The 27,361-nt window shown below is 41.6% G+C and overlaps 14 protein-coding genes across 14 annotated transcripts; 6 read left to right on the top strand and 8 right to left on the bottom strand.

Annotated features, from left to right (window-relative positions):
• Positions 1-112: 112 nt before the first annotated feature.
• rho4_2 (RHO4 protein) lies at positions 113-1,944 on the top strand (the record flags this gene model as incomplete). The annotated part of the gene is made up of 10 exons (XM_064831373.1): positions 113-288; positions 340-418; positions 473-720; positions 781-846; positions 906-1,105; positions 1,165-1,295; positions 1,353-1,490; positions 1,547-1,662; positions 1,717-1,819; positions 1,870-1,944. The coding sequence occupies 10 exons, from the start codon at positions 113-115 to the stop codon at positions 1,942-1,944; spliced, it is 1,332 nt and encodes a 443-aa protein (XP_064677653.1).
• A 251-nt stretch (positions 1,945-2,195) lies between these two features.
• ATC70_012190 (uncharacterized protein) lies at positions 2,196-3,076 on the top strand (the record flags this gene model as incomplete). Its single annotated transcript, XM_064831372.1, has 5 exons — positions 2,196-2,237; positions 2,293-2,384; positions 2,443-2,481; positions 2,535-2,631; positions 2,687-3,076. 5 exons carry the CDS (start codon positions 2,196-2,198, stop codon positions 3,074-3,076), a joined length of 660 nt encoding a protein of 219 aa, XP_064677652.1.
• Positions 3,077-3,317: 241 nt separating this feature from the next.
• ATC70_012189 (60S ribosomal protein L18-B) lies at positions 3,318-3,845 on the bottom strand (the record flags this gene model as incomplete). The annotated part of the gene is made up of 1 exon (XM_064831371.1): positions 3,318-3,845. One exon carries the CDS (start codon positions 3,843-3,845, stop codon positions 3,318-3,320), a length of 528 nt encoding a protein of 175 aa, XP_064677651.1.
• A 213-nt stretch (positions 3,846-4,058) lies between these two features.
• Positions 4,059-5,186, bottom strand: COQ9 (Ubiquinone biosynthesis protein coq9, mitochondrial; the record flags this gene model as incomplete). The annotated part of the gene is made up of 4 exons (XM_064831370.1): positions 4,059-4,456; positions 4,516-4,659; positions 4,726-4,888; positions 4,941-5,186. The coding sequence occupies 4 exons, from the start codon at positions 5,184-5,186 to the stop codon at positions 4,059-4,061; spliced, it is 951 nt and encodes a 316-aa protein (XP_064677650.1).
• Positions 5,187-6,764: 1,578 nt separating this feature from the next.
• Positions 6,765-7,505, bottom strand: ATC70_012187 (uncharacterized protein; the record flags this gene model as incomplete). The annotated part of the gene is made up of 6 exons (XM_064831369.1): positions 6,765-6,896; positions 6,950-6,985; positions 7,043-7,151; positions 7,207-7,228; positions 7,285-7,441; positions 7,500-7,505. 6 exons carry the CDS (start codon positions 7,503-7,505, stop codon positions 6,765-6,767), a joined length of 462 nt encoding a protein of 153 aa, XP_064677649.1.
• A 1,981-nt stretch (positions 7,506-9,486) lies between these two features.
• ATC70_012186 (uncharacterized protein) lies at positions 9,487-10,608 on the top strand (the record flags this gene model as incomplete). The annotated part of the gene is made up of 3 exons (XM_064831368.1): positions 9,487-9,718; positions 9,807-9,917; positions 9,983-10,608. 3 exons carry the CDS (start codon positions 9,487-9,489, stop codon positions 10,606-10,608), a joined length of 969 nt encoding a protein of 322 aa, XP_064677648.1.
• Positions 10,609-11,258: 650 nt separating this feature from the next.
• Positions 11,259-11,687, top strand: ATC70_012185 (uncharacterized protein; the record flags this gene model as incomplete). The annotated part of the gene is made up of 1 exon (XM_064831367.1): positions 11,259-11,687. One exon carries the CDS (start codon positions 11,259-11,261, stop codon positions 11,685-11,687), a length of 429 nt encoding a protein of 142 aa, XP_064677647.1.
• A 274-nt stretch (positions 11,688-11,961) lies between these two features.
• ATC70_012184 (uncharacterized protein) lies at positions 11,962-13,063 on the bottom strand (the record flags this gene model as incomplete). The annotated part of the gene is made up of 3 exons (XM_064831366.1): positions 11,962-12,131; positions 12,195-12,861; positions 12,917-13,063. The coding sequence occupies 3 exons, from the start codon at positions 13,061-13,063 to the stop codon at positions 11,962-11,964; spliced, it is 984 nt and encodes a 327-aa protein (XP_064677646.1).
• Positions 13,064-13,221: 158 nt separating this feature from the next.
• Positions 13,222-13,964, bottom strand: ATC70_012183 (uncharacterized protein; the record flags this gene model as incomplete). The annotated part of the gene is made up of 3 exons (XM_064831365.1): positions 13,222-13,461; positions 13,518-13,864; positions 13,934-13,964. 3 exons carry the CDS (start codon positions 13,962-13,964, stop codon positions 13,222-13,224), a joined length of 618 nt encoding a protein of 205 aa, XP_064677645.1.
• Positions 13,965-14,355: 391 nt separating this feature from the next.
• On the top strand, positions 14,356-15,451 carry pzh1_6 (serine/threonine protein phosphatase Pzh1; the record flags this gene model as incomplete). The annotated part of the gene is made up of 2 exons (XM_064831364.1): positions 14,356-14,521; positions 14,574-15,451. The coding sequence occupies 2 exons, from the start codon at positions 14,356-14,358 to the stop codon at positions 15,449-15,451; spliced, it is 1,044 nt and encodes a 347-aa protein (XP_064677644.1).
• A 23-nt stretch (positions 15,452-15,474) lies between these two features.
• Positions 15,475-17,138, bottom strand: pzh1_5 (serine/threonine protein phosphatase Pzh1; the record flags this gene model as incomplete). Its single annotated transcript, XM_064831363.1, has 5 exons — positions 15,475-15,530; positions 15,593-16,679; positions 16,736-16,816; positions 16,884-16,975; positions 17,036-17,138. The coding sequence occupies 5 exons, from the start codon at positions 17,136-17,138 to the stop codon at positions 15,475-15,477; spliced, it is 1,419 nt and encodes a 472-aa protein (XP_064677643.1).
• Positions 17,139-17,425: 287 nt separating this feature from the next.
• Positions 17,426-18,365, bottom strand: pzh1_4 (serine/threonine protein phosphatase Pzh1; the record flags this gene model as incomplete). The annotated part of the gene is made up of 3 exons (XM_064831362.1): positions 17,426-17,573; positions 17,624-18,271; positions 18,340-18,365. The coding sequence occupies 3 exons, from the start codon at positions 18,363-18,365 to the stop codon at positions 17,426-17,428; spliced, it is 822 nt and encodes a 273-aa protein (XP_064677642.1).
• Positions 18,366-18,697: 332 nt separating this feature from the next.
• On the bottom strand, positions 18,698-20,261 carry STE23_2 (metalloprotease; the record flags this gene model as incomplete). The annotated part of the gene is made up of 2 exons (XM_064831361.1): positions 18,698-19,508; positions 19,579-20,261. 2 exons carry the CDS (start codon positions 20,259-20,261, stop codon positions 18,698-18,700), a joined length of 1,494 nt encoding a protein of 497 aa, XP_064677641.1.
• A 1,588-nt stretch (positions 20,262-21,849) lies between these two features.
• ATC70_012178 (uncharacterized protein) lies at positions 21,850-25,979 on the top strand (the record flags this gene model as incomplete). The annotated part of the gene is made up of 4 exons (XM_064831360.1): positions 21,850-22,519; positions 22,571-23,598; positions 23,661-25,419; positions 25,483-25,979. The coding sequence occupies 4 exons, from the start codon at positions 21,850-21,852 to the stop codon at positions 25,977-25,979; spliced, it is 3,954 nt and encodes a 1,317-aa protein (XP_064677640.1).
• Positions 25,980-27,361: the final 1,382 nt, after the last annotated feature.

The following is a 27,361-nucleotide window of genomic DNA, read 5'->3' as shown; positions in this document are numbered from 1 at the left end:
GGTTAAATGAAATGCGGACCGGATCATTATGAATATAGTTTTTGCTTGGCTTTCTGTATTTAAGGTTTTGAAAGTGTAGCTTTCCCTTTTACTTTTTTGCCCATTCATTGAAATGATGAAACCAAGGTCTCCAGCAGAGCTTGGAAAACAAGCAGTGATTTCTGTTGACCCCAACATCCCTATTCGATTGTATTTTCGCTCTGCAGACTTGCTGTTGAAGCAGGCTCGAGTGTACAAGCTGGAGAATGATTTGGAACACGCCTATATGCTTTACATGAAATATACCAAGTAATGAGTAAGAGCAGTTTACAGTACCGATGTTCACACTGCATAACAAAGTCTAGGCATATCTGAACTCCCAAAACATCCAGCGTACAAGCATGTAGACAACAAAAAGAATCTCAAGATACTGAATAAGGTACACTATACTCCATGTATCATGAGATTGCTCGACTAAAGCCCACTCTACTAGAACTGCTTGGAGGCACTAGAGGCGTTAGAATCCATGAAACCAGCATTGGAGAAGGCTTACAACGACTATGCCAAGAAGGTGGACGATGCACGAAAAGCTGAGCAAGAGACATCCATCGCACAGCAGACAACTCGCTGGCAATCTCAGCAGCAAAGACGCCCAGTAGACACATCAGATGTAGCAAGTGATTGGAATCTACAAGACGCACTGAAAGATGTTGTGGGTGTGGTCTACAACGAAGGATCAAAGTAAGTCATGGAATTTGATTGAGATGTTGGGCAGAATAATGACATTTTCTGCATTACAAGACCCTCTATAGCTGGCTATCAGAAAGCAGATTATCCAAGTTTGTCTCTGCTTAACCAAAGTGATGGGTAAGAAGTGAATTCATAATATGAGTGCACAGTAAAGACTCACAGTGTTCTGGGAGTAGGTTTGCATACCATGCCCAACAACAACAGCAGAATAATGCACAACGCCATGTGCCTTCACAACCTCCTCATTTACCACCTAAACCACCAAATCAGCCAGTATTACCGCCCAAGATACCTATCAACAACAAGGGCCCTAAGCTTCCACCAAAAATCAAGCTTGAGGGCGAGGAGATACACAGAACAGGTCCCACCACGGATGGTAAGTAACAGCGTTGTCATGTTGATAGCATAATCACTCAATCAATGGGCGAATTTTAGCGTCAACGGAAAGAGGCGAACCACTGAGAAAGATGCTGTTACCCGAAGGAATCCATGCAAGATTCTTGTCCATTGCTCAACCAAACACAAACAGGAAGATAGAAACATGTGGCATATTGGCAGGCACGCTGGTAAGTTGGTGTCGAATGCTGTATACGGACAATCAATGACCCAGAGCAATGCTTTAGAAAAACAATATATTGAAGATTACGACTTTGATTATACCCAAACAGACTGGCACATCAGACACATGTACCACCGAGAACGAAGAGGATCTTTTCGATATCCAAGACAAGCATGATTTGCTTACTTTTGGATGGATACATGTAAGTCATGTAGAGAATAACTTTCAACCGTTAGGACTAACGCCCGCGCTATATAGACGCATCCAACGCAATCATGCTTTTTGAGTTCTGTTGATTTGCACACACATTGCTCGTATCAGCTCATGTTACCAGAAGCAATTGCTATCGTTTGTGCGCCATCGCAAAGACCAAAGTAGGATCGACATGACATGATAGGGAATAGATATACTGACTATCCTGATAATAGCTTTGGTATATTTCGTTTGACAGATCCACCGGGATTGGATGTGATCAGCAACTGCAAAAAGACACCTGCATTTCATCCTCACCCTGATCTACCAATATATACAGTGAGTAGGCTTGATATTCTGTTTGGTTTTGATATTGACCACTTTGTTAGGGCGCCGAAAATGGTGGCCATGTGAGAACAGCAGACTATGAATTCACAGTTTTGGATTTACGTGATAAGAAATAAAGTTGTTTTCTTGAGCATTCTATCTACGGGGCATTGATAAGTTATCACTGCTGCGAATTTACATAAATAGCACATCTTTATCGAATCACTTTATGCTTTTCGATTCCTCCATAATCATATGTCACAACAATGCCCTCGCTTCATTCTATCCCAATCTTTGATTTTCTCTGAATTCAACACAAATTCGGAAAAGGTAGCTCAAGATGTATTCAATGCCTGTAAGTCTACTGGGTTCTTTTACATGGTCAATCATGATATGCCTGCAAAAGACATTGGACAAGGCCTTTGAATTGGTAATGAAAGCGTCGTTAATGCGGCATGGCTATTACTCAATAGCTGTCTATGTAGAGCAAAGTCTTTTTTGATTTATCGAGAGAGGACAAGACTCGATACAAAATTGGCGCCAACAACCACGGGTGCTCTGAGCTTTTCGGCCAAAAGTAAAAAACGAACTTGATCTTCACACAAGTTTTTGAGTCTTATCTATTTTCTGACTAGATTGGATCCTGAAAACCAGCGGGAAGGAGATCACAAAGAGTAAGTAGCACAATGAAATCAAAAGAGTAACAGAAATTTACGATTGGGCAAAGAGGTTTTAATCTGAGAGCATTTGAAGGCGGGAAACCTTATGCGCCAATTCCTGCCGTATTTCAGGAACACGCGGAATTCCTTGAACGTTTATCCAAGGTAAAATGGATGAGTTTAGTTTCAGGATAATATCAATCTAACCAACAAGAAACAGTGCTGCCACGCTGTTGCTATGGAAATCTTAAAAGCATTTGCTATCGCATTACAGATTCCAGCAGACCAAGGAGGCAAAGATTTCTTTGTAAGCTCTCACAACTATGAAGGCTCTGAAAATGTGTTGGGTTTTCTCAAATATCCAAAAGGTGATGAATCCGAATACAAGGAGCCTGTTCGAGCAGGTGCTCATTCGGATTATGGACCTGTAACACTACTGTTTCAAAAAGATGTTCCTGGATTAGAGGCGCAAGCCAGTCGCACAGAATGGATAGCAGCCCCTCTGATCCCTGGTGCTATCACTGTGAATGTAGGAGATCAAATAGAGTTCTGGACAAATGGTCTTTTCAAAGTCTACCATGCACAGAGTAATGTCTCTACCAGAGCATAATCACCAAGATCGCTACTCGATGCCTTATTTTGTTCAAGCAAGTTCAGACACATCATTGGCTCCAATCCCATCTCCCTTTGTAGATCAAACTGTAAAGGATGATGTGATTTATACGGCTGGAGAGCATTTGCAGAAGAGATTAGCAGCATCTCATGGATTTGAAAAATAAATGATCTGCTAAAGGCGAGAAATTACTGCTTCAAGACTTTACTTGTGTATAACATTGCCTGTCCTTGATTTATTATATGGCTTTCTGCTTTGTGGTAAATGGGTTCTTCAAGGCAGAAATCAAATTCAGCAGCATTGCTTTGAGAACGAATGCAGCCAAGAAAATAAAAGAGATTGCCATCACAGCAGCAGCTGCATACAGATCAAGATTGTGTGCCTTGATGAATGACATTTGACGGCTAGCTTCATATCTATATGGTAGCTGCCCATACTTGTTGACAAACAGGACCTCTTCTACCAAATTAGCAGCACGAATACGACCATGACGAGAATGAATTTGAATCAATGCCTTGTATCGGTTTACGTTCTTTTGAAAAACACCATCAATATCTGCACCAACAAGTTGAATCTTTTCATTCATTTGCTCTTGATTGAATTCATGGTTCAGATAGACACCGAAGGCATTGTGCTCGACATTATGTGCATTAGGGAATTGGTCTCCAAAGAATGGGAATACAGCAAGCCGTTTACCAGCATACAGACCTTCGTAAAAAGATCCAGCACCGCCATAAGTTATAAACACTGATACAAAAGGGTGCATGACAACAGCTGTCTGAGGAGCCCACCGAATGAACCGGTGATGGGGATATAGTCCATCGAACATCTGATCCACATTGTAAGTTGTGCCAGATTGGGTGATTACCCTGTCAGGAAATCCTTCAGAACCTCGTCGAGCCGCCCACAAGAATCCATCATACACCCCCAATTCAAAGCTCTCCAATATACCTAGCAAGATCTTTTGCTTGTCGTCTTCTTAGAAAATAGCATGCTGTCCAAAGGCAATATAAACGACGCGTTTGTGAGCATCTAAAAAATTTTTGAGTTCAGGGGTAAGAGGATCGTATTTACGAGGCAAGATCGGGCCCACCATTTCGATCAGAGGACCCATAGGACGAGCAGCTTCAATACCATATAAGCTGTTGACTAATTTGAGGTTGTCTCGGTGGACAGAAGGAGACAGTTCCATGAAGCTTATGTTGCATCCTACTTTACGGCGGGTTTCGTCATTCTTCTGCACTGCAGGCATCATTTTTGTCATGGCTTTGACAGGCTTGACAAACATGCCAATGAATCTATCTGTAAATCCCATTTTAAGTGTTGTGGAATCACGCATTGTAAGGACGTTGTTATTGATATAAGGTGCAGAAGTGTCTATTCCAAGGTAAAAGTTAACTTCTGATGAATTAGATCATATAACATGATACACATACCGCTTGACATTGCAAATGCTTCTGTTACAATATACGGTGTGCCGGTGGCAATTGCAGCTTCGTAGCAGCCAGCAGTAGCACCAAAATCACACAGAGCTACATCAATTTTCAGACTTGACATGATGTTTTTCAAGGCAGGATAATCTGATAGCATGAAAGTAAATCAGTGCTCAAATTCATTAGTTTTATTCTTCATATAATGAAAGATACCTGTTTCGAAATTCCTGTTTGCAAATTCGAAAATACCACCAACTATCTCGTATAGATCAGCGTGCTCTCCAGCAGAAAGAGTTGATTCCAGCATCTCATTGTCATCTTTGAGTACGATGGTATTGAAGTGTGGGTATGGCTTTGCAAAGCTGGTATGTAGGTTCTGTCTTCCAATCTAGTCATTCAAGGCTCGATCGTGTACATTGTATACTTACAGTGGTAACAAACGTGACGTTATGACCTCTCTGACTTAGTTCATCCAGGATAGTGAGCACCCACTTGACATGAGATGCTCCGCCGAAATTGGAAGAGAAGAGTATATTCTTGGGTTCTCGAAATGTTTCAACCAACTCATCTTGAACAGACGATGCTTCGAATACTGGTTGATTCAGAAAGGAATCTGCTACTGCGATTAAGCTTGTAAACAGAGTAACCAAGGCACCAAGTAGCATAAATCTCATGTCTGTAATAATTCAAGAAGAAGAGAACTGACATCAGGTCCTTTATTTATATCCGTATTGATGTTCGGTGAAACATTAAGTGAAATCAAGATCGGATGTTGGGCTGTCAAAATAAAAGTGAGTCTCCTTCGCACAAGAACGCTTGTACTTGCAGGTATTATTGCCAAGCGATGCTTATTGTATCTAGCTCAAAAAAAACATGAGGATGCTCTTGCAAGCAAATTAGATCCCTAACCATTCAAAATATGAAACCAGCTGGCATAACGGTACACGCACGCTATGATCACCAAATGTTAATTGATGTTCTCTACATCCGGCCGGATACCCGAAACAGCTTGTACAGCGGCAAACCCCTTTCAGTGTTTTCACTCAATGGCAGCAATTGCAAGTCTGAATAGAAGGATCACCAATTTGCATTTCGCATTAGAATTCGCCTTTTCATAAGCAATATATATAAGCAATTTGGAAGGATCAGATCAATTCGATAAACATATGCGCATAGAAAACAAAAGAAGTTAGTCGTTCTAATCTATTGTGTTCTTTGATTTGCAATTCCCTTCGCAATAGCATTGCAAACATCAACAAACTCTATAGGAAAAGACATTTTACCAGCCAAAAACTAATTGATTCTCCGCTCGACATTCTGTCTCGATTCGTTGAATTTTGATCAATTTGAGACTTGATTGATTTATTTTGAAGAATTTGACTATGTAAAATGTTATGATCATTCAATCCTTTCTTAAGCTTTCTAAAAGTACTTTTCAAGGCGCATCTAGCAATGATGATTTTAAAAGATGTTTTGAATAAATCTGTTGAGCAATTTTCGAAAATATGAAATGAGATTTTTGGCCAAAATGTCGAAATTTTACATATCAATATCCCACAAAGATGATTTCAGCGGTTACGTTAGATCGATAGAAACATTTTGATTTAATATATACCATAGTAAAAGTCTTCATTATCAAGATCAAAAGCGCGATCGTTTGATTTTCGGTGAAAACCGTGAGGTACCCCTCATGCTTTTTGATCGATTTTCGATGATCCCAAAAAAATTGAGCAGAAGTGTCAGAAAGCTAGTGCTTGATTAGGGCAATTGTATGGTGTCATTCCGGTGGTCTATAACGGCTTCTAACACAAGAAATCACGGCTTAAAACATCTGTGTTTTGCATATATTTGAGTTGTAAGAGGTAGTGCTACTATACTGTGAGCTCGTAAATGGATTTTTACAGTCGATATAGATGCGGAGCACTACAAAAGTGTCAGATCGACAGGGACAGATCATTTATGGAGTGTTCTGTCCAATGTCGACCGTAATAACAGTATCACTGACTTTTGCTCAGGTCGCCCAGGTTTTGTCGATTCAAGAATGTAACAAAACGAGTTTTGTACGTAATCTATTCCCCTGTGTGGCTACATAACCGAATGTTCTCTAGATAATGCTCAACCTTGCCCAAAATCAATTGATGATCACATTGCCTAAAGCTTTCCCTTTGCAACCAAACGGTAGCCCTTCGTTTGCAACGCATGTGTGGATTCGATTCAAAAAAGGTTTATTTCACATCATTCGAAACTGATATTTATCCAGCCTTGGGTTCATTGCCTTCTTGCTCCTCAAACTGGTCTTCTTGCGTGATGACTCTCAGTACTGATTTTTTGCTGGTTTCCTGTAATTCGCCAGCGATAAGAAGCTCATCCAAAATAAAGTACGCCTTTCTCTTCCTTGTTAGTAACAACTAGAGGCTAGTGACACTGATTGCTTTACCTTTTGGAAATTGAAAATCAAGTCGAGTTCACATACCTGAGAAAATGTCTGTAAGTATATATTCAGTCAGCATTCTCGTCTATTTATGCCTACATTTCCGAAATAACGATCCAGGATTTCGACATAACGATGAATAATCTCGAGTGTAATGAGCTCATTATCATCTTGGTTGATGCCAGCTACAAAAAAGAGACTTGCGTATCTATATGCAACCATGTTTCAACAAAAGGACTTCTTTATCTTACTTTGGATGTTACCTTCTGTACACAATCTTTTGGTCTATGAAACGAGTGTAAGTCCATCAAATAATTTAGCAAGCAATGCTCTATGCTTACCTTTGTATTCAAGAAAGTTGCACATCTTGACTCTTCTAGCCAACACCAGTTGTGTGGCATCTTTTACAATCTTAGCCTTTTCTTTGGGTGGAATAGTAACAAACCATTTTGTAAGACGAACTTTTCCTTGTCTACTGACCAGTAATAACCAGTTAATCTATACATCTCAGTGAGTAAGCTGCTACATTCGAGTGTCTTTGGTATGCGTCTGTTACCGCCATGATGTATTTTGTGTGTTGTGAGTGAAATAAAGTGTATAGAACCCAATAAACCAAAAAGACACGTTACATTGAGAGGAGAGGAGACTTAAATGTTAATTGCTTGAATTGAGACGGGGTTATTTACGTTGTACGTTTTGACAAATGTGATCAAGTGTAGAAAGAAATAGGCTTAACGTCCGAGTATGCTTTATATAGAAACAAGTGTTTATGCTTCAGATGGCCCTCTATCTTCGCTTCGCTTCGGTGAGGGCCAACCTTCGCAGTGGCAGCTCGCGCTACTGATTGCCCATGCGTATCTTATCTGAGTACTGCTACTTTCATTTTGGCCCTCCATTTACACATGAAAACCCTTCATGTTATCTGTGGATCTGATTCTTGTGTGATGCTCTACATTCATATACACGTAGCTACTTTATATGTGGGCAAACAGAATACTGGTATTTCCCCTTTTTAGTCTTTAATGTCCCTGATACAGCAAAATCTGAGCGCATTTGAGCTGTGTTTTCTTGCGTTCAAGGCCTTTTTAGATGGTCAGAATAGCACCACACAATTACTCTCATCTGGCAGTTACTTTCTGACACCATTGCTCAACTTTTTAGGAACTAAAAAAAACATGGACAAAATTCGACCAAAAAGCATGAGGGGTACCTCATGGTTCTCATCGAAAATTAAACGATCGCATTTTTCACCTTGAAAATGAAGACTTTTACTATGGTATATCTTGAATCAAAATGCTTCTATCAATCTAACGTAACGCCTAAAATTACCTTTGTGTAACTTTAATATGTAAAATCTCGACATTTTGGCCAAAAATCTCATTTCATATTTTCAAAAATTGCTCAATAGGTTTATTCAAAACATCTGACTTACTTTGTACCATTAGATGCGCCTTGAAAAGCACTCCAAGAAAGCTTAAAGGAGCATAAGATGATCATTAAATTTTATATAGTCGAATATAGCAAAATAGTTCAATCGAGTCGAGAAACTATCAAAATCTGTCCAATCTGGAGTAGATCGATATCTGAATTTAAAATTATTTTGGCTGATGGTGCCGGCTGGCAGACTCAATTCCCTTTCATCATCAAGGCAATACAGTAATACATACTCTTGAAGCGTATGGAAAGTAGGTGACAAATTACACAATACTACCGTTAGTCAAGCTATTTTCTGTGCCTTCTATATTTAATAACACCAGTCTATCAAAATACTTGTCAGATCAACTCAATGTCCATATTAGGGTTGTAAAAGTGTTTAGGAACTGAACATTGATATATCAGATGACTACTCAACACAATCCAAGCTACCTTTTTGGCATTATGGCTGAAACCTTGCATTGAAAGCATTTGTCACAGTAGCAAAGGCCAGTCTACATCTAACACGATACTGCCTATGATGTGATGCAGTTAGCAATGGAGCTGTGTGAGCCTTACTCATTTACACTAATACTGCAACAAACAGCTTAGAAAAGAGGGCTTCCAGAATATCGTACATGGGAAGAACGGAGTCTTTCTATTGACATTTACTCACCCAATGAAGGTCTCTGCTATAAATGCAAGCATGGATTAGCTGTTCAGAATGTACTGCTTCTGGATCTGCTAAACATGAAACCAGCGGCGTGGCCGCAAGCATGATGGCACGGAGAATATATAATGTGCCTTCTGCTCTTGAATCTGATCAACAGCCCCCCTGAGGTTCAATCATCTTCTCCACACTTTTTAAGGTTCATCAACCATGATGAAAGAGATATATATTCCCGCCTTTAGAGTCCTTTTTCAGTTCTACACATTTCTCTTTATAGATAAATCTTCGAATCAACCTAGTGCCATGTCCTTTTCCCGGATTAATTGTTATGTAATATTCCCCGAGCTTAGAATCGAATTCATCTGAGACGTTCAAGTATAAAAGAAGGCCCCATCTAGTTTCTCTCTACTTGTTTTTCCTCTTCTATCCATACCCTCACATACACACAACACAACACACAATGACTGCTCAAACTTATGCTACTTTGAACCGCACTGGCGACAAGATGCCTCTTGTTGGCTTCGGCTGTTGGAAGGTTTCCCCTGAGGATGCTGAAGCTACCATCTACAATGCTATCAAGTCCGGTTACCGTTTGATTGATGGTGCTGCTGATTACGGTAATGAAGTCGAGGTGGGACGTGGTATCAACAAGGCCATCAAGGAAGGTATTGTTACCAGAGAAGAGGTTTTCGGTAAGTAGTAGTAAATCCTCTTGTGGGAAAAGATTATGCAAAAAGAAAAAGATGGGAACACGTATAATAACACCTTTGCTTCTACTAGTTGTCACCAAGCTCTGGAACACTTATCACAACAAGGATAGACTTCGTGATGCTTTTGATAAGCAATTAAAGGATCTCGGTTTGGATTATGTTGATTTGTACTTGATTCACTGTAAGTAGACACGTAAATAGAGAGGTGCTATAAAATTAACTTGCTCACATGCCATACTACCACAGTCCCTGTTCCCTTGAAGCACGTTGACATTAACCAAGCCTATCCTCCTGGCTGGTACCAACCCAACAAGACCGAGATTGAATTCGAGCCTTCTCCTATGCATGAATGCTGGCACGAGATGGAAAAGTTGGTTGAAGCCAAGTTGGCTCGCAACATTGGTATCTCCAACTTCAACGTTCAACTCATCTTGGATTTATTGACTTATGCCAAGATCAAGCCTGCAGTTTTGCAAGTTGAACTCCATCCTTATCTCCAACAAAGCCGTATGGTTACTTGGGTCCAATCTCAAGGTATCCAAATCACTGCCTACTCTTCTTTTGGCCCTGCTTCATTCGTTGATCTGACCAATGATGGTAAGACTGCTGCTCCCTTGCTCGAACATGCCACCATCAAGGAGATCGCCAACAAGCACAACAAGACTACTGGCCAAGTCTTGCTCCGTTGGTCCACTGAGAGAAACATTGCTGTCATTCCCAAGAGTACCAACCAAGAGCGCATCAAGTCTAACCTCGATATCTTTTCTTGGTCTTTGGATAAGGAGGACATGGATAAGATTGCTTCTCTTGAAAAGGGCTTGAGATTCAACGATCCCTACAGCTATAACTTCAACTTGCCCTTGTTCAACTAGATTGCATCCCAATCTAATAGTGTATAATATATATATGTCCTGTAAAATTGCTTAAATAAATATCCAAAACTAAATCAACTTGCTCGCGCTGGTAAAGTTCATGCTGTCAAATGTCTAGAGTCTCAATGCGCAACATCTTTCGCTTTTCTTTCCATCCATATATATAAGCAAATGTCCACCATGGATCAATTACCAGAATAGTTGCTGGCCAAGCTACTCGACTACAGTGAGTGACTCGACTGCCGATCCAGTTCAATGTCGCTTAGTCTGTCAACAATGCAAACTCCTCGCTGAGCTGTTGCTGTTTGGCAAACATATCACCCTCAAATCAATAGAGGAAACCCTTTCATTCTACGGTCATTTATCTCAAAAGCCACACTGTGATCGCCTGGCATTTACTCCAGTGACGGAGCAAATGAATAGTTTATTTGGTGGTGGACATGCCTTCTTTTCAGTGATGGATGCCATAGCCACAGCTAAATACTGTATAACCCAGATCAATTCGGCAAGTTGACAGCCATCCCTCATCCTCACTATCACTCCAGCGCGTACGAAAACCTATTACCCAAGCCCAGCAACACCCTACAACGTATTGTCATTAGACTCAGTGGATCAAAAGTTTGACATCTTAAAAATTCGGCAGATTCATTATGATAGAAACCTTACTAGAAGGCTGCACTCGTTTGCAATTCGCTGTCGATATCCATTTGCAAGAAAATATTCGCAGCGAAAACGACATGGCAACTTGGAAGGCTACTAATGTCAAGATTGGGCGCAACAGTGTCAAGAGCCTCAAAGTTATTAATGATTGCAAATCCAATTTGCTTGGATTCTTTGTGCACAAGTACCCCAATATGAAGAGCATCCTTATTAAAGCAGGACAGACCATGTCTAGTACGAGAGAAGACATGAAGCGTACAGTTACTGCGATTAAACGAATATCCGCATGCAAAGTGAAGCTTCTTGTCAACGAAGATGCTTTGTTGCCTGCCATGAAACAGCTTTTTTCGGTAGATGTGAAATTTACGTTCAAGGAGCAGAATGAAGACGAATTCTGCATTGAGATCAGCTCGCCTTGAAACCCTTCTCCATGTACAATTACTGCTTATGTAATGTATATTCACAACATGATATAGTTTATTCCATTTGTACAGGCTCTGTTCTAGTTGCAATATAACTGGTGGAAAAATGGATCCAGTTTTGTGGTTTCTGTGCTATAATAATAAAAGCCTGTTTTAGTCTGAAATGAAAAGGATTAGCCGAGGTTACAAATTAAACCATTTCTCCATTTGGATACACGTTAATATCATTATGCAATCTTGCCTACATTGGCAAAAAAAAAAAGTATTAAATTTATTTGATGCAAATGGCATTTGGAGGAGAAGCAACACCGTTTTCCTTGTTCAAAGGAGCACTAGTGAAGAAGTAGGTATAGATGCCGTCTTTGGCAGAGTCCTCAGCCAACTTTTCCAAGTAAAACATCTCACCGATGGGCATACCCCAACCACCAAGAAAACAGGAATCTATAGAATAGCGCATGATGAATTTTTACGTATGGATGACTCATTTGAAAGGCTGCTACTTACGGCATGATTTGGCCCAGTCAGTCGGTGGGAAAGCTTCGAATGGGAAATTGTCTGATGCTACAGCAGCAAAATGATGATCCCAAATCCATCTAAACGTATCTTCGCATGCCTTGACACCAGCACAGCTTGGGTTCTCAAGATCGACGATCTTCTCCTTGACTTGATCACCGTATTTCTCGTATGCTTCCATCCAGCCAGTACGCACCATCAAGATGTCTCCAACCTCAAATTGGACGCCTTGGGCCACGGCAACCTTATCCAATTCCTCCACGGTAATCTCGATTCTCTCGAATGGATCAAAAGATGGGTTGTTCTTGGCTGCCCAGCGACCGTAATCGAGCAAGACAGCACGACCAGCAATACCACGACGAGCCATATGATGGATAGCAAGACGGCCATTGGACTCAGGTGTGCCTCGAGCTACTTCCGTGGTCTTGACACCGTTATAGAATTGTCCTGAGGAGAGATGAGCAACATGGCGGAGACCATCCCACTGAGTGGAGGATTGTGTATTGAAGTTGTTGTAGCAATCATCGAATGCCATGTCGCCGGGTACCAAAGGCTTGTAGTCATGCTGGATTTCAGATCTTCCAAAGAGCACAGGCTGAGGAGACTCGAGTTTCCAGTTGAGAGGAAATACAGTGCCTCTGCGAATGCATTTAGAGGCCTTGTTTGCAGTTTGTATGAGCCTCGTGTTACAGGGCAACTGCTCTACTACTTACATTGGTTACTCGTTCCTCTGTCAACAGGTTCAGTGTGCCGTAATTGTCATCTTCTCCCCACAAACCCCAAGCGGTCTTGGGAGGGTACTTGGGGTCGATGGGCAATTGGTCGTAGGAGGGTAATTTGGCAGGAGCTTTATCAGTCATGATTTGAAATGAAGGGAAAGAAAGCCAAGGCAGTAGATAGTTGCTTTGTATTTATATGCACTAATCAACCTCGGGATGCTAAAAATCGTTGGAAATCAAGATGACTTCGTGGGAAAGGGTTCATGCCTCTTTTATTACTTGTGTGGGGAAATCCTATCTTATCCTTGTGCTTCTCTTTCAAGTAGTATCTGCTTGTATTTTGGCTGCTCTTCTTTAGGGATGTTTGTAAAGCACTTTTGTGTGTATTTGTTGATGGAAAAGGCGCTCACCTCATCCTCACCATCGCACAGTTCCTTCAGCTTGGCATCACATCTCAAAACACGCTTGTCCGTCTCTGACTGCAGGTTGTGCTCTCTGATATATTCCCACATCTTCTTCACTGCCTGAGGACGCGAACACTAAACGCGCACATAATCAGTTCCCGGCTAATGTTTATATCCCTCCACACACTTACAAGATCAGTTTTGATAATGTCACTGAGAGGTGGTGATACCTTCAGTAGTGGCCAATCAATCACTCGCTTCTCTTTTACTTCCTTTTTCTTTTTTTGTGCTGGTTTCTTGATGGCTGGTGATGTCGTCTTTTTGATTACTTTGGCATTGGTATCTTGAGCTCGGCTTACTGGCGGTGGTGGTGGTAGCGAGGATTTCTCTTGTTGCTCCTGGAATTTCACAAAGATATCGCCAATGAACGCATTGATCTCCTTCTTGATGGGATCTAGAGATGTGCCCGTTTGCGCCTCCAGTGAACGGCGAATACTCTTTGCAGACACAGTGGCGAGGTCAGCATCCTTCAGAATGGCTAATTGCAACACATGCTCGTGTTTAGCAAGCTGTTTCCAATGATGCATCGTGTAAATACTATGCTTACCTTCGATATTGGCACGGTATTGCTCACACATGATGTTGAGAGGAAAAATTCAAATTAGATAAGGGAGTGAAAGAAGTCTATCATGGAGACGAGGGGGGGGGGGCAACAACTTATAGTCAAGTGAATGGAGTGTACTACATGCACTCCAATGTCCTGATATGCCGGTGCATCAGAGATTTTGATTCGACAATGGGCATAATCAAAGCTATAGATACGCATCGCATACATGGAAACAACATGGTAATGCACAAGCCGCAATTTATTTTATGATGCTCATCAGTTGCTTTGGTAGTCATTTCATTGTATATAGCAAGCAATTTAATTAAGCAAATAAGGGTTTTGCAGTCCGCATCAGTCCATTCGACACGTTTTTAGCGTTGTCTATAGCACTATCCCCTCTTTTCTCTATTACTTTATACAACATGTCCTTCCAGGCAACAGCATTTGCGTTCCTGTTTCCAGGAAATGCCATGACCAACTCCATCTTGGCCACTGCCTACATTTCTATATTCCCCAATCTGCTCCTGTACTTTGTTCCTCCTGACATTAACACTGGATCCTTGAATGTCTTGGTTAGTTTCGCTGTTGGTAAGTTATATCAAAATTCGCTGGAGAGGTTGCTAATGTGTGTATATGGCAGGCGGTCTTCTCGGTGATGTGTTTCTCCATTTGCTTCCTCACGCGTTCCTGGGAGAACACACCGAGGAAAATGCTGTCGTTGTTGTTGACAACCAAAAAAACGTCCTTATCGGCTTGGGTATCTTTGTTGGTTTGTTCTTCTTTTTCTTCATGGACAAGATGATGCGAGTATTCAACGGTGGTAGCGGTCATAGTCATAGCCATGAGCACGTCGAACAGGAGCAACATGTAGAGCCCACTGCCACATCTACTGCTGTCAAGGAAAAGCAAGAGGACTCTGTTCATCAACGCAACAAGCATGTGGTCGAACAGGTCAAGAAGGAGGTCAAGAAGCAAGAAGGCGTTAAATTGAGCGCCTATCTCAACTTGCTGGCTGATTTCACTCACAACATGACGGATGGCCTTGCCATGGCAGCCTCGTTCTATGCATCTCCTGCTGTCGGTGCTACTACTGCTGTAGCTGTCTTTTTCCACGAAATCCCTCATGAAGTCGGTGATTATGCCATTCTGATTCAGTCTGGATTTAGCAAGCAAAAGGCAATGATGGCTCAATTCACCACAGCTATTGGCGCTTTCTTGGGCACTATTATTGGCATCATGATTGAAGAATCCTCTCTCTCCAACAAGGCTGCTGATGAAAAGGCCGGCAACACTAATGTCGTTGGCTTGCTGGGCACTGATCTTCGCTGGGGAGACCTTGTGATTCCATTTGCTGCTGGTGGCTTCATGTACATTGCTACTGTGGGTGTCATTCCAGAGCTGTTGGAGGTCACTGGTAACATGAAAAAGGACAGAAAGCAAGCCATTAAGGAGTTCTTTGCCATGTTTGTTGGATTGGGTTTAATGCTTTTTATTGCTTGGAACGATATTCCTGCGTAAGAGTCATAAGCTATATATATATTCTAATCACTGTCTTCGTCATCCGAACTTGATAGCCCTTCTTCCTCATCATCCTCTTCTACAATAACAAAATAAATTACATGAGCATTTTGATTTTCTTCTCTACTTGTCAACACTTACTGAATAAAGCTCTGAGGGACATGGGCCCTGCTGAAGTGCCGTTTTGTGTAGGTGGTCTATTGGTGGGTGTAGGCGTATTGCTCTCATAGGGTGATCTTCGGAAATTGGAAGGTGATGGCATACCAGGGGTATTGACTCGGCTTGGCTGATGCTGCAGATGTTGAGGTGAAGGTGGAGCAGAGGGGCCACCCTTGGATAGACTTTCAGAAATGTCGTTTGCCAGTAGATCGAAATCCATATCATCACCACTGCTGCTTCCACTATCACTCTCACTGCCGCTGGAGGACGCTGTGCTTCCAGATTCTGATCCAGAGCTTGACTCGTCATCATCCTCTTCCTCACCACTGGAACCACTCGAAGACGACGAATCACTGTGCGTCAATTTCAATCGCTTGTTGGCTTGCTGCTGATGGACGGTGGGCTGGGTCACTGGTGGAGCAGCTGCGAGTGGAGATGCCATGCCGGGATGTCGGATAGGCGCAGATGCCATTTTTAACTTGCGTTTCTTGTTACCAGGCGGTGTATTGGTTTGCACGGGAGATGGTTGATGATGATGATGATGCTGTTGTTGTTGTTGTTGTTGTTGAGGTGTTGTAGGTAAAGCAAGATTAAGTGGTATATTGGGTGATGCAGGCGGCAACGATGGTGTTACAGGTAGACTCAGTGGTGAAGCCATATTTTGTGGTGTTGGTGGAGGCAATGGAATGGGTGCAGCAATCTCTTCAAATACGTCTGAATCAGATTCGGATTCGCTCTTGTCGTCCTCGACATCACTGTCCAAAATGGCATCCATGTCCTTTGAAATGTCAAAATCAAAATCATCAGCAACGGAAGCGTCCTCCTGGTCTTCCTGGTCTGGCGTCTCTTGCTGTTGCGGTGATGCAGTAACAGTCGTCGTAGGCTTGGGTAATTGCAGTTGCGGCTGTACGACAGTGGGTGTTGCTACTACTGCTGCTGCTGTAGGCATCGGTGGTGGTGTATGTATAAAGGGTTTTGGTACAGGTGAATGGTTCAATTGGCCATTGGGTAATTCTAATTGTCTATTTGTCAAGTTGATTTGCGCACTCTGGCGCTCCAGCGTGAATGTCTATCGCAGCTATGAATGAGCACAAAGGGTGATTTGGAGTTGTTTGTTTGTATTACCTTGGTTTCATCGTTATAAATGAGGATGCAGTTGTGCTCTTCTTCGGTCGTCACTTGTGCATCATAAATCACATTGGGTTTCTTTTGAGCGTGTGTGTGTCTCGTATATTAATACAGTGCTTTCTCTGCCGTAGTGTGGAATACTCACGTCTGCATGCTTCATTTCCACCTGGTATCTATCATTCTTTTTCTCTAATTTGGCGTCCTTGCCAAAGATGCTTTTATCAGCGCTATTTGCATCTGTTGTGTCGTTTCTGTTGAGTATCTCTTGCTCGCAATCCCACACACACAACCACTTACGCTTCACATTAAAGAACTTTTGGGCCTTCTTCTTGGGCTTCACATCAAACGACTTGCCCAACACTACTTTGAACTGTCCACTTTCCAAGAATTCAAACACCATGAATGTATATATCAATTTGATCTAGTATAGACTAACAAAGCAATTTGATTCAATGGTTTATTGTGTGTAGCGATTTCAAAGTTAAAAAAAAAAAGGGAAAAGAAAAAGGGATAATTGAATGCGATTGTTTGTCCGTGGGTTGTTATGGCTCCAAAATGGAGTCTTAAAATAGCAAGTAAAGAGAACAACCGCCTGTACTTCAGTGGATGAATGGATGGGATGTGCTGTATATGTATTGCAAGTCACCAGATCAAGAATCAATATAGAACAGCAATAGATGTCATTGCTCACATGCGCTTGAGGACATAGAGCTTCTCTCTTCCAGAAAGGGGCGGCAAAGGGATCATCTCCTTGGTATACATATAGTACAAGATGGAAGCAAAGAACATAATCTTGAGAACGTTCAACAGATGGTACATCAACACAGCAAAAGCACTACAACTCTTTGTTAGTATATATTACAGCTCGCTCTCAAGGGCACCTACCCGTGTACTCGGCGTTGAAGGATGAAGATTCTAATATGTACATGATGATGATGGCCACCTTCTCGTTGTTGCTGTTGATTAACGCTGTCTCTGGGAGAAGCAATGGGTCGCTGGCCAGATGCTTCTTGGGATAAATTGGCACGGGTATTAGGCGACATGGTTGCTTGTTGATTGTTAGGCAAAGATTCTTGTGTGTTTTGAGAGAGGTTTGAGAACTTTGGAGTAAAACCTTGGCCATCTTGTCGATTTGCACCCTCTCGATGACTTGCTGCTGGTTGAACAGAGGGTGTTGATAAAAAGGTGCTCTTTGCAGCAGCAGATGGTTTAGCAGAAGCTTCGGCTTGATGGTGGCTAGCACCTCCTTCATGAGCTACCTGCTCTTGAGAATGCTCCTTGAAGCTAGGTGTGGAAATGGTGCTTTTGGGTCGCTCAATGGTGCTTTTGGGTTGCTCAACGGTGCTGCTAGTCGTAGGCTCTTCATGGGATCTAGTAGTTCTTTTCAAAGGATGAGGCGAGGAGAAAGAGAAATCATCGTCAATTGTATAGGGTGTCACTGTGGGAGAACCAAGATCTTCATCTTGGCTAATTGTCTCATACTCTGACTCTTCAGAACGCTCTGCCAACTGCTGCTTGTGGCTGTCATCAGCACTATGTATGTGTTGAATTAAGAGCTCATGTGAGTATATTGCTCCCGGGGATCTCAAGAGCGATTATACCTTGATGGTAAGGCTACTGTAGACATTTTCAGTAAATCTGCCTATAATAATGCAAATTAGAAAGAGAGAGAGAGAGAGAGAGAGAAAGAGAGAGAGAGAAAGAGATTGAACAAGATGGTTGTCCATGCTGGTGTGCTTTTAAAAAAAAACCCCCCTACTCACCCTGATATATTAACAGTTCAAGATGACAAGATTTGTCAGATCAACCAGATTTGAAACTTGGTGTGAATCAACTTGGCTCCAATAGACAGCTGTTTGGTATATAGATAGATTACATAGTCGTGTATGTCAGGATAATACAAGGTTACTTGTAATACACTGCCCTTTATATTTATTATAGTACATACAAATACTACCACTACATTTGCAACTCAAATTCATTCCAACCTGTACCCAGCAAAACATTAATGTCCTCCATAAAGGCATTTGCAGTAATGTCAGTATTCCTATTTGGCAGGATAGAGGCATGATTGATGGCATGGAATGACGAGGAAGAAAACAAATGTTGATGCGGGTTCTGTCCCTCATAGTAATCATCTGCCTTGAAAGGGGCATAATAGCCGCCAGATGCGATCAAACCCATTTGGTTATTTGTCATGTTATAGTCATTGCTGGTGCTGGACAACCTGGAAGAACTGGAAGTATAATTGGTGTTGCTGAAATTCTTGTCAATAGAGATATTGCTGCTGATTTGGTGAGGGAGCTTGTTGGTGACCACTGATTTGGTAGCAAGTGTTGTGTGAGGATTGTCCTGCTTGCTTTGTGGAGTGTTACTAAAGCAAGTGCTGAGAGGCTGGTTCAATGCCAATGTTGATTTACATGGCGCAAAAGACACTTGAGATCCGCTTGTTGGAGGAGGAGCATCCAATAAATCTGCAGGAAGATCAAGGGACAAACTCTGCACACCAGAGTCTAATCCGATGTAAGCGACACCCTCATTCGATGGTGGCTTATGTATCACTGGCGGCAGTAAAGAGTGCGATTTCTCTTTCCTCTTGTTCATTTTGCTGCCTAAACACAAAGGCGCTGATGCTTTGTCCACGGAGGGCGGCGGTTCCAGTTGTGAGCTGGTAATGCCTGAGTTGGATGAAGCATACGATGTGGATGAGGAGCTTTTGTATTCAGTATATTTTCGCTTATTGTTGCGCCGTTGTGTAACTGGATTCCACCTAGAAAATGATGATGTTAATCATCCAGTCGCACAACATGTTTGTAGCCATTTTTTTTTCTTTTTTTTACCCATCATCATTTGCTGTTGCTGGTGTATCTTCCATCATACTCTGTTGCTGGAAAGCAGGAGCTCGAAAATTTTGCCTTAGGCGCAAGCCCGGTGACACTTCCAATGACGCTAATTCTACCAAACTAGAGGGTGTTCTGAGTCTACTGGACATCACATCCTCTTTGCTGTAATAGCTTATGATGTGTTGCTGCACGCCATCCACTATCAATGATATGGATTTCTTGATCAGTCCATTTCGCTTGAATTTAAACGATGTCTTGAGAGACCCCACCAAAGCCTTTTCTTGCTGACGACGTAGTAAATCTGGTGCCATCACATAGCCTGTTGTAGCGTTCCTTGCGGTAGTCGTGTGCTTGTTATTGAATGTAGCGTCTTTTGAGCGGATTGATTTCTTATCCTCCAGTTCACGATATATCAAAAAGTTGCCCATGATCCGTGATGGAGACCATACAAAGCCGTCTGTCCACCGTTTGATCCCACTCTCATGCTCGTCGAAACAGAATATGGTGCCACTTCGAATCAGGATGCGCTCTTTGTCTTGCAATCTTCGAGTAATTCGTGGTAACAATCCCCGTTTGCAGGCCTCGAATAATAAGAGTGAATCCCGTGTTGTTTCAATGTATCCATAAAAGGTTTCTGTAACGGGCACATTCTTTTGTCTTTTTGCAACAGTGCTTGTCATTGAAGTGGAAGAAGAAAGGTGAAGAAGAGCAAAATGAGTTGAGATTAGAAACCTCATTTTATTTATTGCCACACATCAGCGAAACGACTCAAAATCAGCCTAGTCTGTATTTGCAGCGTTTTTCATATATATATATATATATATATATATATTGCCACGCTTGTCTCTTTATTTGTTTGTATAAAACCTTGCTGACTCGTCATTATAAGCGTTACATGACGCTGTGAGCTGGTTTGTACATTGACATGAGCATCCATCTCATTCAAGATGATTTTCCAAATGTGTAGAGACATCGACAATTTAATTCAGGTACCATCTATTATATTCCTAATTTAGAAACACAGATCTTTAACAATACCACCATCTGCCCATCGTCCATGTATCATTTGCTCACATGTCAGTTCATTTACAGTGACACGTGTGTACATGATTTCAACAGTTGCTTCCTCTGAATATTCTCATCAGCAATGCGTAATACACTAGATACAGAGTATACATGATGATCTGCCATAGGTAACATCGTCATCAAATGTATACAAGGTTCTCAGAATAGCCCACTTGCAACAGTTCGAACTCACACATAAAAGATGACTTTCATACCCATGACATACCATTTTTTAGACATGCTTAAGTGACTAACCTATTATCAAGGATGAAGTCCCATGGTATTGTTTTTGCTGCTCATTGCCTTACGATCAACAATATTTGACTGTTGGATAAAACCAACTTTACAAAGTATCGAACCATTACAACATAGATCATTAAACAATAGCTATAATGGATAAAGTGTTTATGTTATAAACGCATGGCATTATATTTCATGGTAGTGAAAAAGAAGTCAGTTTCATATAATGTATTGTTTGCACACAAGCAACTATCAGTTTCGTTATACCAGGTCATTTTACTAGCAAGTGAAACACTGTAGGCAAGGTATGAGAAATAGTCCCATACAACAGCAGCCAACATTCAAGTAATGCGTAGCAAATCGGATCCTTTGTCAACTATACTTATCATGGCAATGACTGTACTCGAAGAACAAAGAACAGAAATAAAGAAAATTCAACCTGGAAATGTACTGTGCATTCTCTTTGGAGGAATTTTCGGCGCCCAAGGCATTCGGCACCTTTGAGAGGCGACACATGAGTCGGTATGAACCAGTTACGTCGCCATTGCCAGGTAAATGGTAAATTATAACGTTCTTTTCTAGAATAAAATTGGCCGTGTCCGACAAAAACCAAGCAACCGCACACTTGCTTTCAGTAGCTTCATATTATTGTCAATTTTTTTTGTAGTCAAATTGTCATTGCTATTAGTAGACAGGTGAGAAAATGGGAGTAGAGAAAAAAGTGGAACGATATTGGGCATGATAAACGGTTTACCATTAGCAGCGGAAACGCCAGGGCCATTTATGCCTGAGAAATCGGGCCGCTTATGTCGCTCTGCCATGTTTCACTGGACAGACACATTTCCATAAGTAATCAAACAGAACATTCTACAAATCAAGCGCAAACTTTATGCAAATAAGCATATAAAGAATCCAAAAATTGCTTGGATAAAATAGCAATTACTTTTAATATACTATTATAATATGGCACAAACTGCTATCGACACATCAACAGAAGACATTATCCATGGAACAGATACCCCCATGGCAGCTGTTGCCCCTGACAATGTATCCATCATTGAAAATTTGTTCCTGACAGCAGAAAAAAAGCACAACAGATTTTCAAGGAGTAACAGAAAGAAGAAACCCAAGCAAAAGACAATACCCATATACCAACTGTTTCGATTCGCAACACCACTCGATATATTACTGATATTCTGTGCAGCCGTTTGCTCTGCTGGCACGGGCGCCATTATGCCCATCTCTGTTATTTTCATGGGAAATCTCTTGGGCGATTTAACAGCATCATTAGCAAATCCCAGTATGCTGCTCGACGCTTGCATGCCGTTGATCCTGATTTTTGTATATCTCGGCACAGCTACATTAGTAGCTGCTTACATCTCAAATTGTTTCTGGATCATGACAGGCGAAAATCAATCGCAACGCATCAAAAAGGCTTACATGCATTCCATCATGCATCAAGACATGGCCTGGTTTGATATGGCTGATGACGGTTCTCTGGTGACGAGATTGAGTAGTGACATTAATCTCATTCAAGACGGTATCTCTGAGAAAATGGGTCTTTTCATTATGTGTATTGCCCAGTTTATTGCTGGCTTTGTTGTGGCATTCACTCAGGGCTGGAACTTGGCAGGTATGTTGTCCTGAACACCACGGCAAATCTTTGTACTGACGTGTTTCATAGTCATCATGCTGGCAACTATTCCCGTAATGGCTGTTACTGGTGGCATGATGGGATATTTGATCACTAAATACACTCTAAAGTCCCAAAATGAGTACGCTGAGGCTGGCTCTATTGCTGAACAGGTGTTTTCAGGTATCCGCACTGTGTATTCGTTTTCATTGCAAGATCGCTTTGGTGATTTATACGAAAAGAAACTGGACAAAGCACTAAAGGCTGGTGTTACTCGCGGCAAAGTGCTTGGCTTTGGATTTGGCACATTTATCTTTGTTTTGTTTGCTACTTATGGTCTTAGTTTCTGGTACGGTGCTACTCTGATCTACAAAGGCATCATCACAGGTCCCAAAGTAATGACGGTGTTTATGTCCTTGATGATGGGCGCAATGGCTCTAATGACGCTCCCTCCCAACCTATCTGCTATTTCAAGTGCTTCTGGTGCTGCCTACAAGATCTTTAGCACTATTGACAGAGTTCCTACTATCAACAAGGAAGATATACAAGGCAAAAAGACCATCCAAAACTTGCAAGGCTGCATTGAATTCAAGAATGTTAGTTTCAAGTATCCTACGCGTCCTGATCTCACTATCCTCAATAATTTGAGTCTCAAGATCAAGCCTGGCATGACCGTAGCGTTTTGTGGATCGAGTGGCTCTGGCAAGTCTACTACCGTTCAGTTACTACAGCGTTTCTATGATCCATTCCAAGGCCAAATTGAGCTTGATGGCATTGACATCAAAGACTTGAATCTCTCATGGTTAAGACAACACCTGGGCGTGGTATCTCAAGAGCCTGTGCTTTTCAATATGAGTATCCGCAACAACTTGATGCTTGGCGTGGAAGGTGACGTTTCAGAGGAAGAGATGATTGCCGCTGCCAAGGAAGCCAACTGCCATTCGTTCATTTCCAAGCTACCTGATGGCTACGACACGCTTGTTGGAGAATCTGGGGGCATGTTATCCGGTGGTCAAAAGCAAAGAATTGCTATTGCTCGAGCAATTCTCAAGAACCCGCCTATTCTTCTTTTAGATGAGGTTAGTATACAAGTGGATTGAATCATCACTGCCATTACCTAACACGGTTCATTATGTTCTAGGCCACATCTGCATTGGATACACAATCCGAAAGACTCGTAAAAAACGCTTTGGACGCTGCTGCAGCAAGACGTACAACTATTATGATTGCACATCGTCTATCTACAATCCGTAACGCTGACTTGATTGTCGTTTTGGATCACGGTCAGATTGCTGAGAGAGGCACGCACAACGAGCTCATCTTGATGGGTGGTATTTACGCTGATTTGGTCAAGAAGCAAGAAATCTTCCTAAAACAAGATACATCTGCTGTCTCTGCTGCAGCAAAGGACATTGAGAAGTGCACTGAGCCTGACGAAGACGAAGCTCTCTTGCAGAAACTAGAGAAAGCCAAAGTCTTGCACAACAAGAAGAACAATGTAATCATCAAGATGACCGAGAATGCCGTAGGTGCAGGAAGGACGTCTGCGGCTGATATCGATGTTTATGAACTCAAGCTGCAAAGAGCCAAAGAAGAAAAGCAACGTGTCAAGCAGCAAAAAGCACCTGTAGGTCGTGTCTTGTCTCAAATGCGTCCTGAATTTCCCCTCCTCGCATTGGGTTGCATTGGTGCTGCTATTGCGGGTGCTGTGTTTCCTGTATTCTCTCTAGTCTTTGCGCGTGTCATTACAGAAATCTCTGTACCTGGAAGCAATCTGAATCCCGGCCCCTTTAAGGGTGTGAACCTGTATGCATTCTTATTCGTGGTAATTGGCATTGCTGGCTTTATTGGGTTTGCCTTGCAAGTGGTCTCTTTCGAAGTGGCTGGAGAGCGTTATACCAAGCGAATCAGAGCTCTTGTGTTCCGCAAGTACATGAAGTTTGAAATTGGTTACTTTGACGAAGAGACAAACCATGCTGGTGCTCTTACTTCTAAGCTTGCTGTGGACGCTAAAAATGTGAATGAGATGGTGACAAAGGTGTGGGGAGATGTTTCTCAGGTGATTGTTACTTGTATTATCGGTCTCATCATCTCGTTTGTATACAGCTGGACACTTACTCTTATCATCATGTGCATGGTTCCCTTCATTGTTGCTGCTACTGCGTACGAAAGCCGAGTGCATCGTGGCTACGAAGATAGCACCAAACGTGCGAATGCTGAATGTGGTGAAGTAGCTGGTGAAGCCATCCGGGAAATCAGAACTGTAACTACTCTGAACCGCCAACAGTTCTTTGAAGAGCGTTATTCCAGGGCAAACAAGCACCCTCATGAGTTGGCTGTCCGTCGTGCCTATCTATCATCGATTGGCTATGCTCTTTTGAGAGGTATCATGCTGTACACAAGCGCCGTCTCTTTCTACGCTGGCATCAGGCTTATCATGGATGGCTGGATCGACTTTATGCAAATGTACACTTGTATGATGACTATCATGGTCACTGCTCAAACTGCTGGTCGTGGCAGCGTCTTTACATCCACTTTCTCCAAAGCTAAAATTGCGGCTGTTGCTATCTTTGAAGTCCTTGATCGCGCGTCTCGTATTGACCCAGAATTGGAAGGCATTGAACCCAAGACTAGTACCATCAAAGGCACTATTTCCTTCCAAGATGTGGCGTTTGCATACCCATCTCGACCTGACAATCGCATATTCTCGGGGCAATTCAATCTGGAAGGTAAAGCAAACACAACAATAGCGCTTGTTGGCCCCTCAGGCTGTGGTAAATCAACAACTGTTGGTATGCTGCAACGTTGGTACGATGCTCAGTCTGGCACTGTCGCGTTGGATGGAAACAATGTCAAGTCCTACACTTTGAGCAACTTGCGAAGCCATATGGCACTTGTCGGTAAGTACTTGCATGCATTTACACATCAATACAGTTTATATTAACATTTATTCCGCTGATCAGGACAAGAGCCAGTTCTCTTCGACATGTCGATTATGGATAACATTCGCTTTGGTGTAAACAATGGTATCGAGGTCACTCAACAGCAAGTCGACGAAGCCTGTAAAGCAGCCAATATTTACGACTTTATCATGGGATTGCCTGACAAATATTCAACTAAAGTGGGTGATAAAGGCTCGCAACTGTCTGGTGGGCAAAAACAAAGAATTGCTATTGCTCGTGCTTTGATTCGTAAGCCCAAGGTATTGCTTCTTGATGAAGCGACCTCAGCTCTTGACAGTGATAGTGAAAAAGTGGTACAAGCTGCACTAGACAACATTATTGAAAAGGGAGGAAGAACGACTATTACAATTGCTCATCGCTTATCGACAATTCAGAACGCTGATCTTATTTGTGTAGTCAAAGACGGTGTTATTGCTGAACAAGGCACTCATTGGGATCTTTTGAAAATGAACTCCATCTACAGTTCGCTTGTTCATGAGCAATCATTGGCAACTTAGATTTGATTTATACATACTATACATATTTGTAAATAAAGGTTCTTTATGAATAAAAGAGCAATCCCAAGCTGAGGCTCCTCAAACTAGCTACCATAAACTTAATCAACGAGCATAAACCTTATCGATCAAATGCGAAAATTATTTAACTGATATTATTTATAGTCCATTTTTAATGTGTCAGATCCCATTTTGAGTTGGGGAATGGCAATTTCGTTTTTCATAAAACAATCTACATTTGTATTAGCAATTTGTAACCTACTAGGTATAAATGAGCAGCAATAGTAAAAAAAAAAAAAAAAAATAGAAACCATGCTAATCTATAGTGCTATTTAGAGGTTTTTATTATTTGCTCCACGTAGACTATAGTAGCAGGAATACAATCAAGCGGCAGGCGCAATTTTCTGACATCATATATTGCGACAAACGTATGAAAACGATTTACAAGAAAGGATAAATTATAGACTGGCATTAGTAGTTGAGCAAACACCATGATAAAAGGCATTTTGCCAGCCAAAAATTGATTGATTCTCCGCTCGACATTCTGTCTCGATTCGTTGATTTCTGATTATTTTGCGACTTGATTGATCTATTTTGAAGGATTTGACTATGTAAAATGTAATGATCATTCAATCCTTCCTTAAGCTTTCTAAAAGTATTTTTCAAGGCGCAACTAGCAATGGTAAATATGAAAGATGTTTTGAATAACTCTGTTGAGCAATTTTCGAAAACATGAAATGAGGTTTTTGGCCAAAATGTCGAGATTTTGCATCTCAAGGTCTTGCAAAAGTGGTTTCAGGAGTTGCTTTGGATCGAGAGATACGTTTTGACTTGATATATACCTTAGTAAAAGTCTTCATTTTTGAGGTCAAGAGCGCGATCGTTTGATTTTTGATAAAAACCATGAGGGGTACCTCATAGTTTTTGGTCGATTTTTGACCATGTTTTTTTTTGGCCCGAAAAGTTGAGCAATGGTGTCAGCAAGTAATTGCCAGATGAGAGCAATTGTTTGGTACTATTCTGGTGGTTTGAATCAGCTCTTAACACGAGAAAACACGACTTGAATGCATCTGGCTTTGGCTATGTTTTGCATATATTTGAGTTGTAAGAGGAGATATTACTATGCTATTAGCCTGTATATGGATGGTTTCAGTTGACACAAACATGGACCATTGTAGAAAATCCAGGTTCACATTTGTACCTCGTTAATCAAGAACTGATATCTAGTAATATAGCGAAAAGATAAAATGTTAGTGTCTACAGTGAGACATGGCTCACTAGGGTCTAAATAATTGATATCCTTATTTATAATTTATAAATCCATCTTTTGGATTGCAAACAGACATCAATATTTAAATTACGTATGATTGAGTAATGAATTTATT

The sequence above is a fragment of the Mucor velutinosus genome, assembly GCF_035048745.1.
Source record: "Mucor velutinosus strain NIH1002 chromosome Unknown tig00001569, whole genome shotgun sequence".
Classification (NCBI taxonomy): Eukaryota; Fungi; Mucoromycota; class Mucoromycetes; order Mucorales; family Mucoraceae; genus Mucor; species Mucor velutinosus.
The sequence above is the reverse complement of the archived record's forward strand: the minus strand, read 5'-3'. Positions and strand labels throughout refer to the sequence as shown.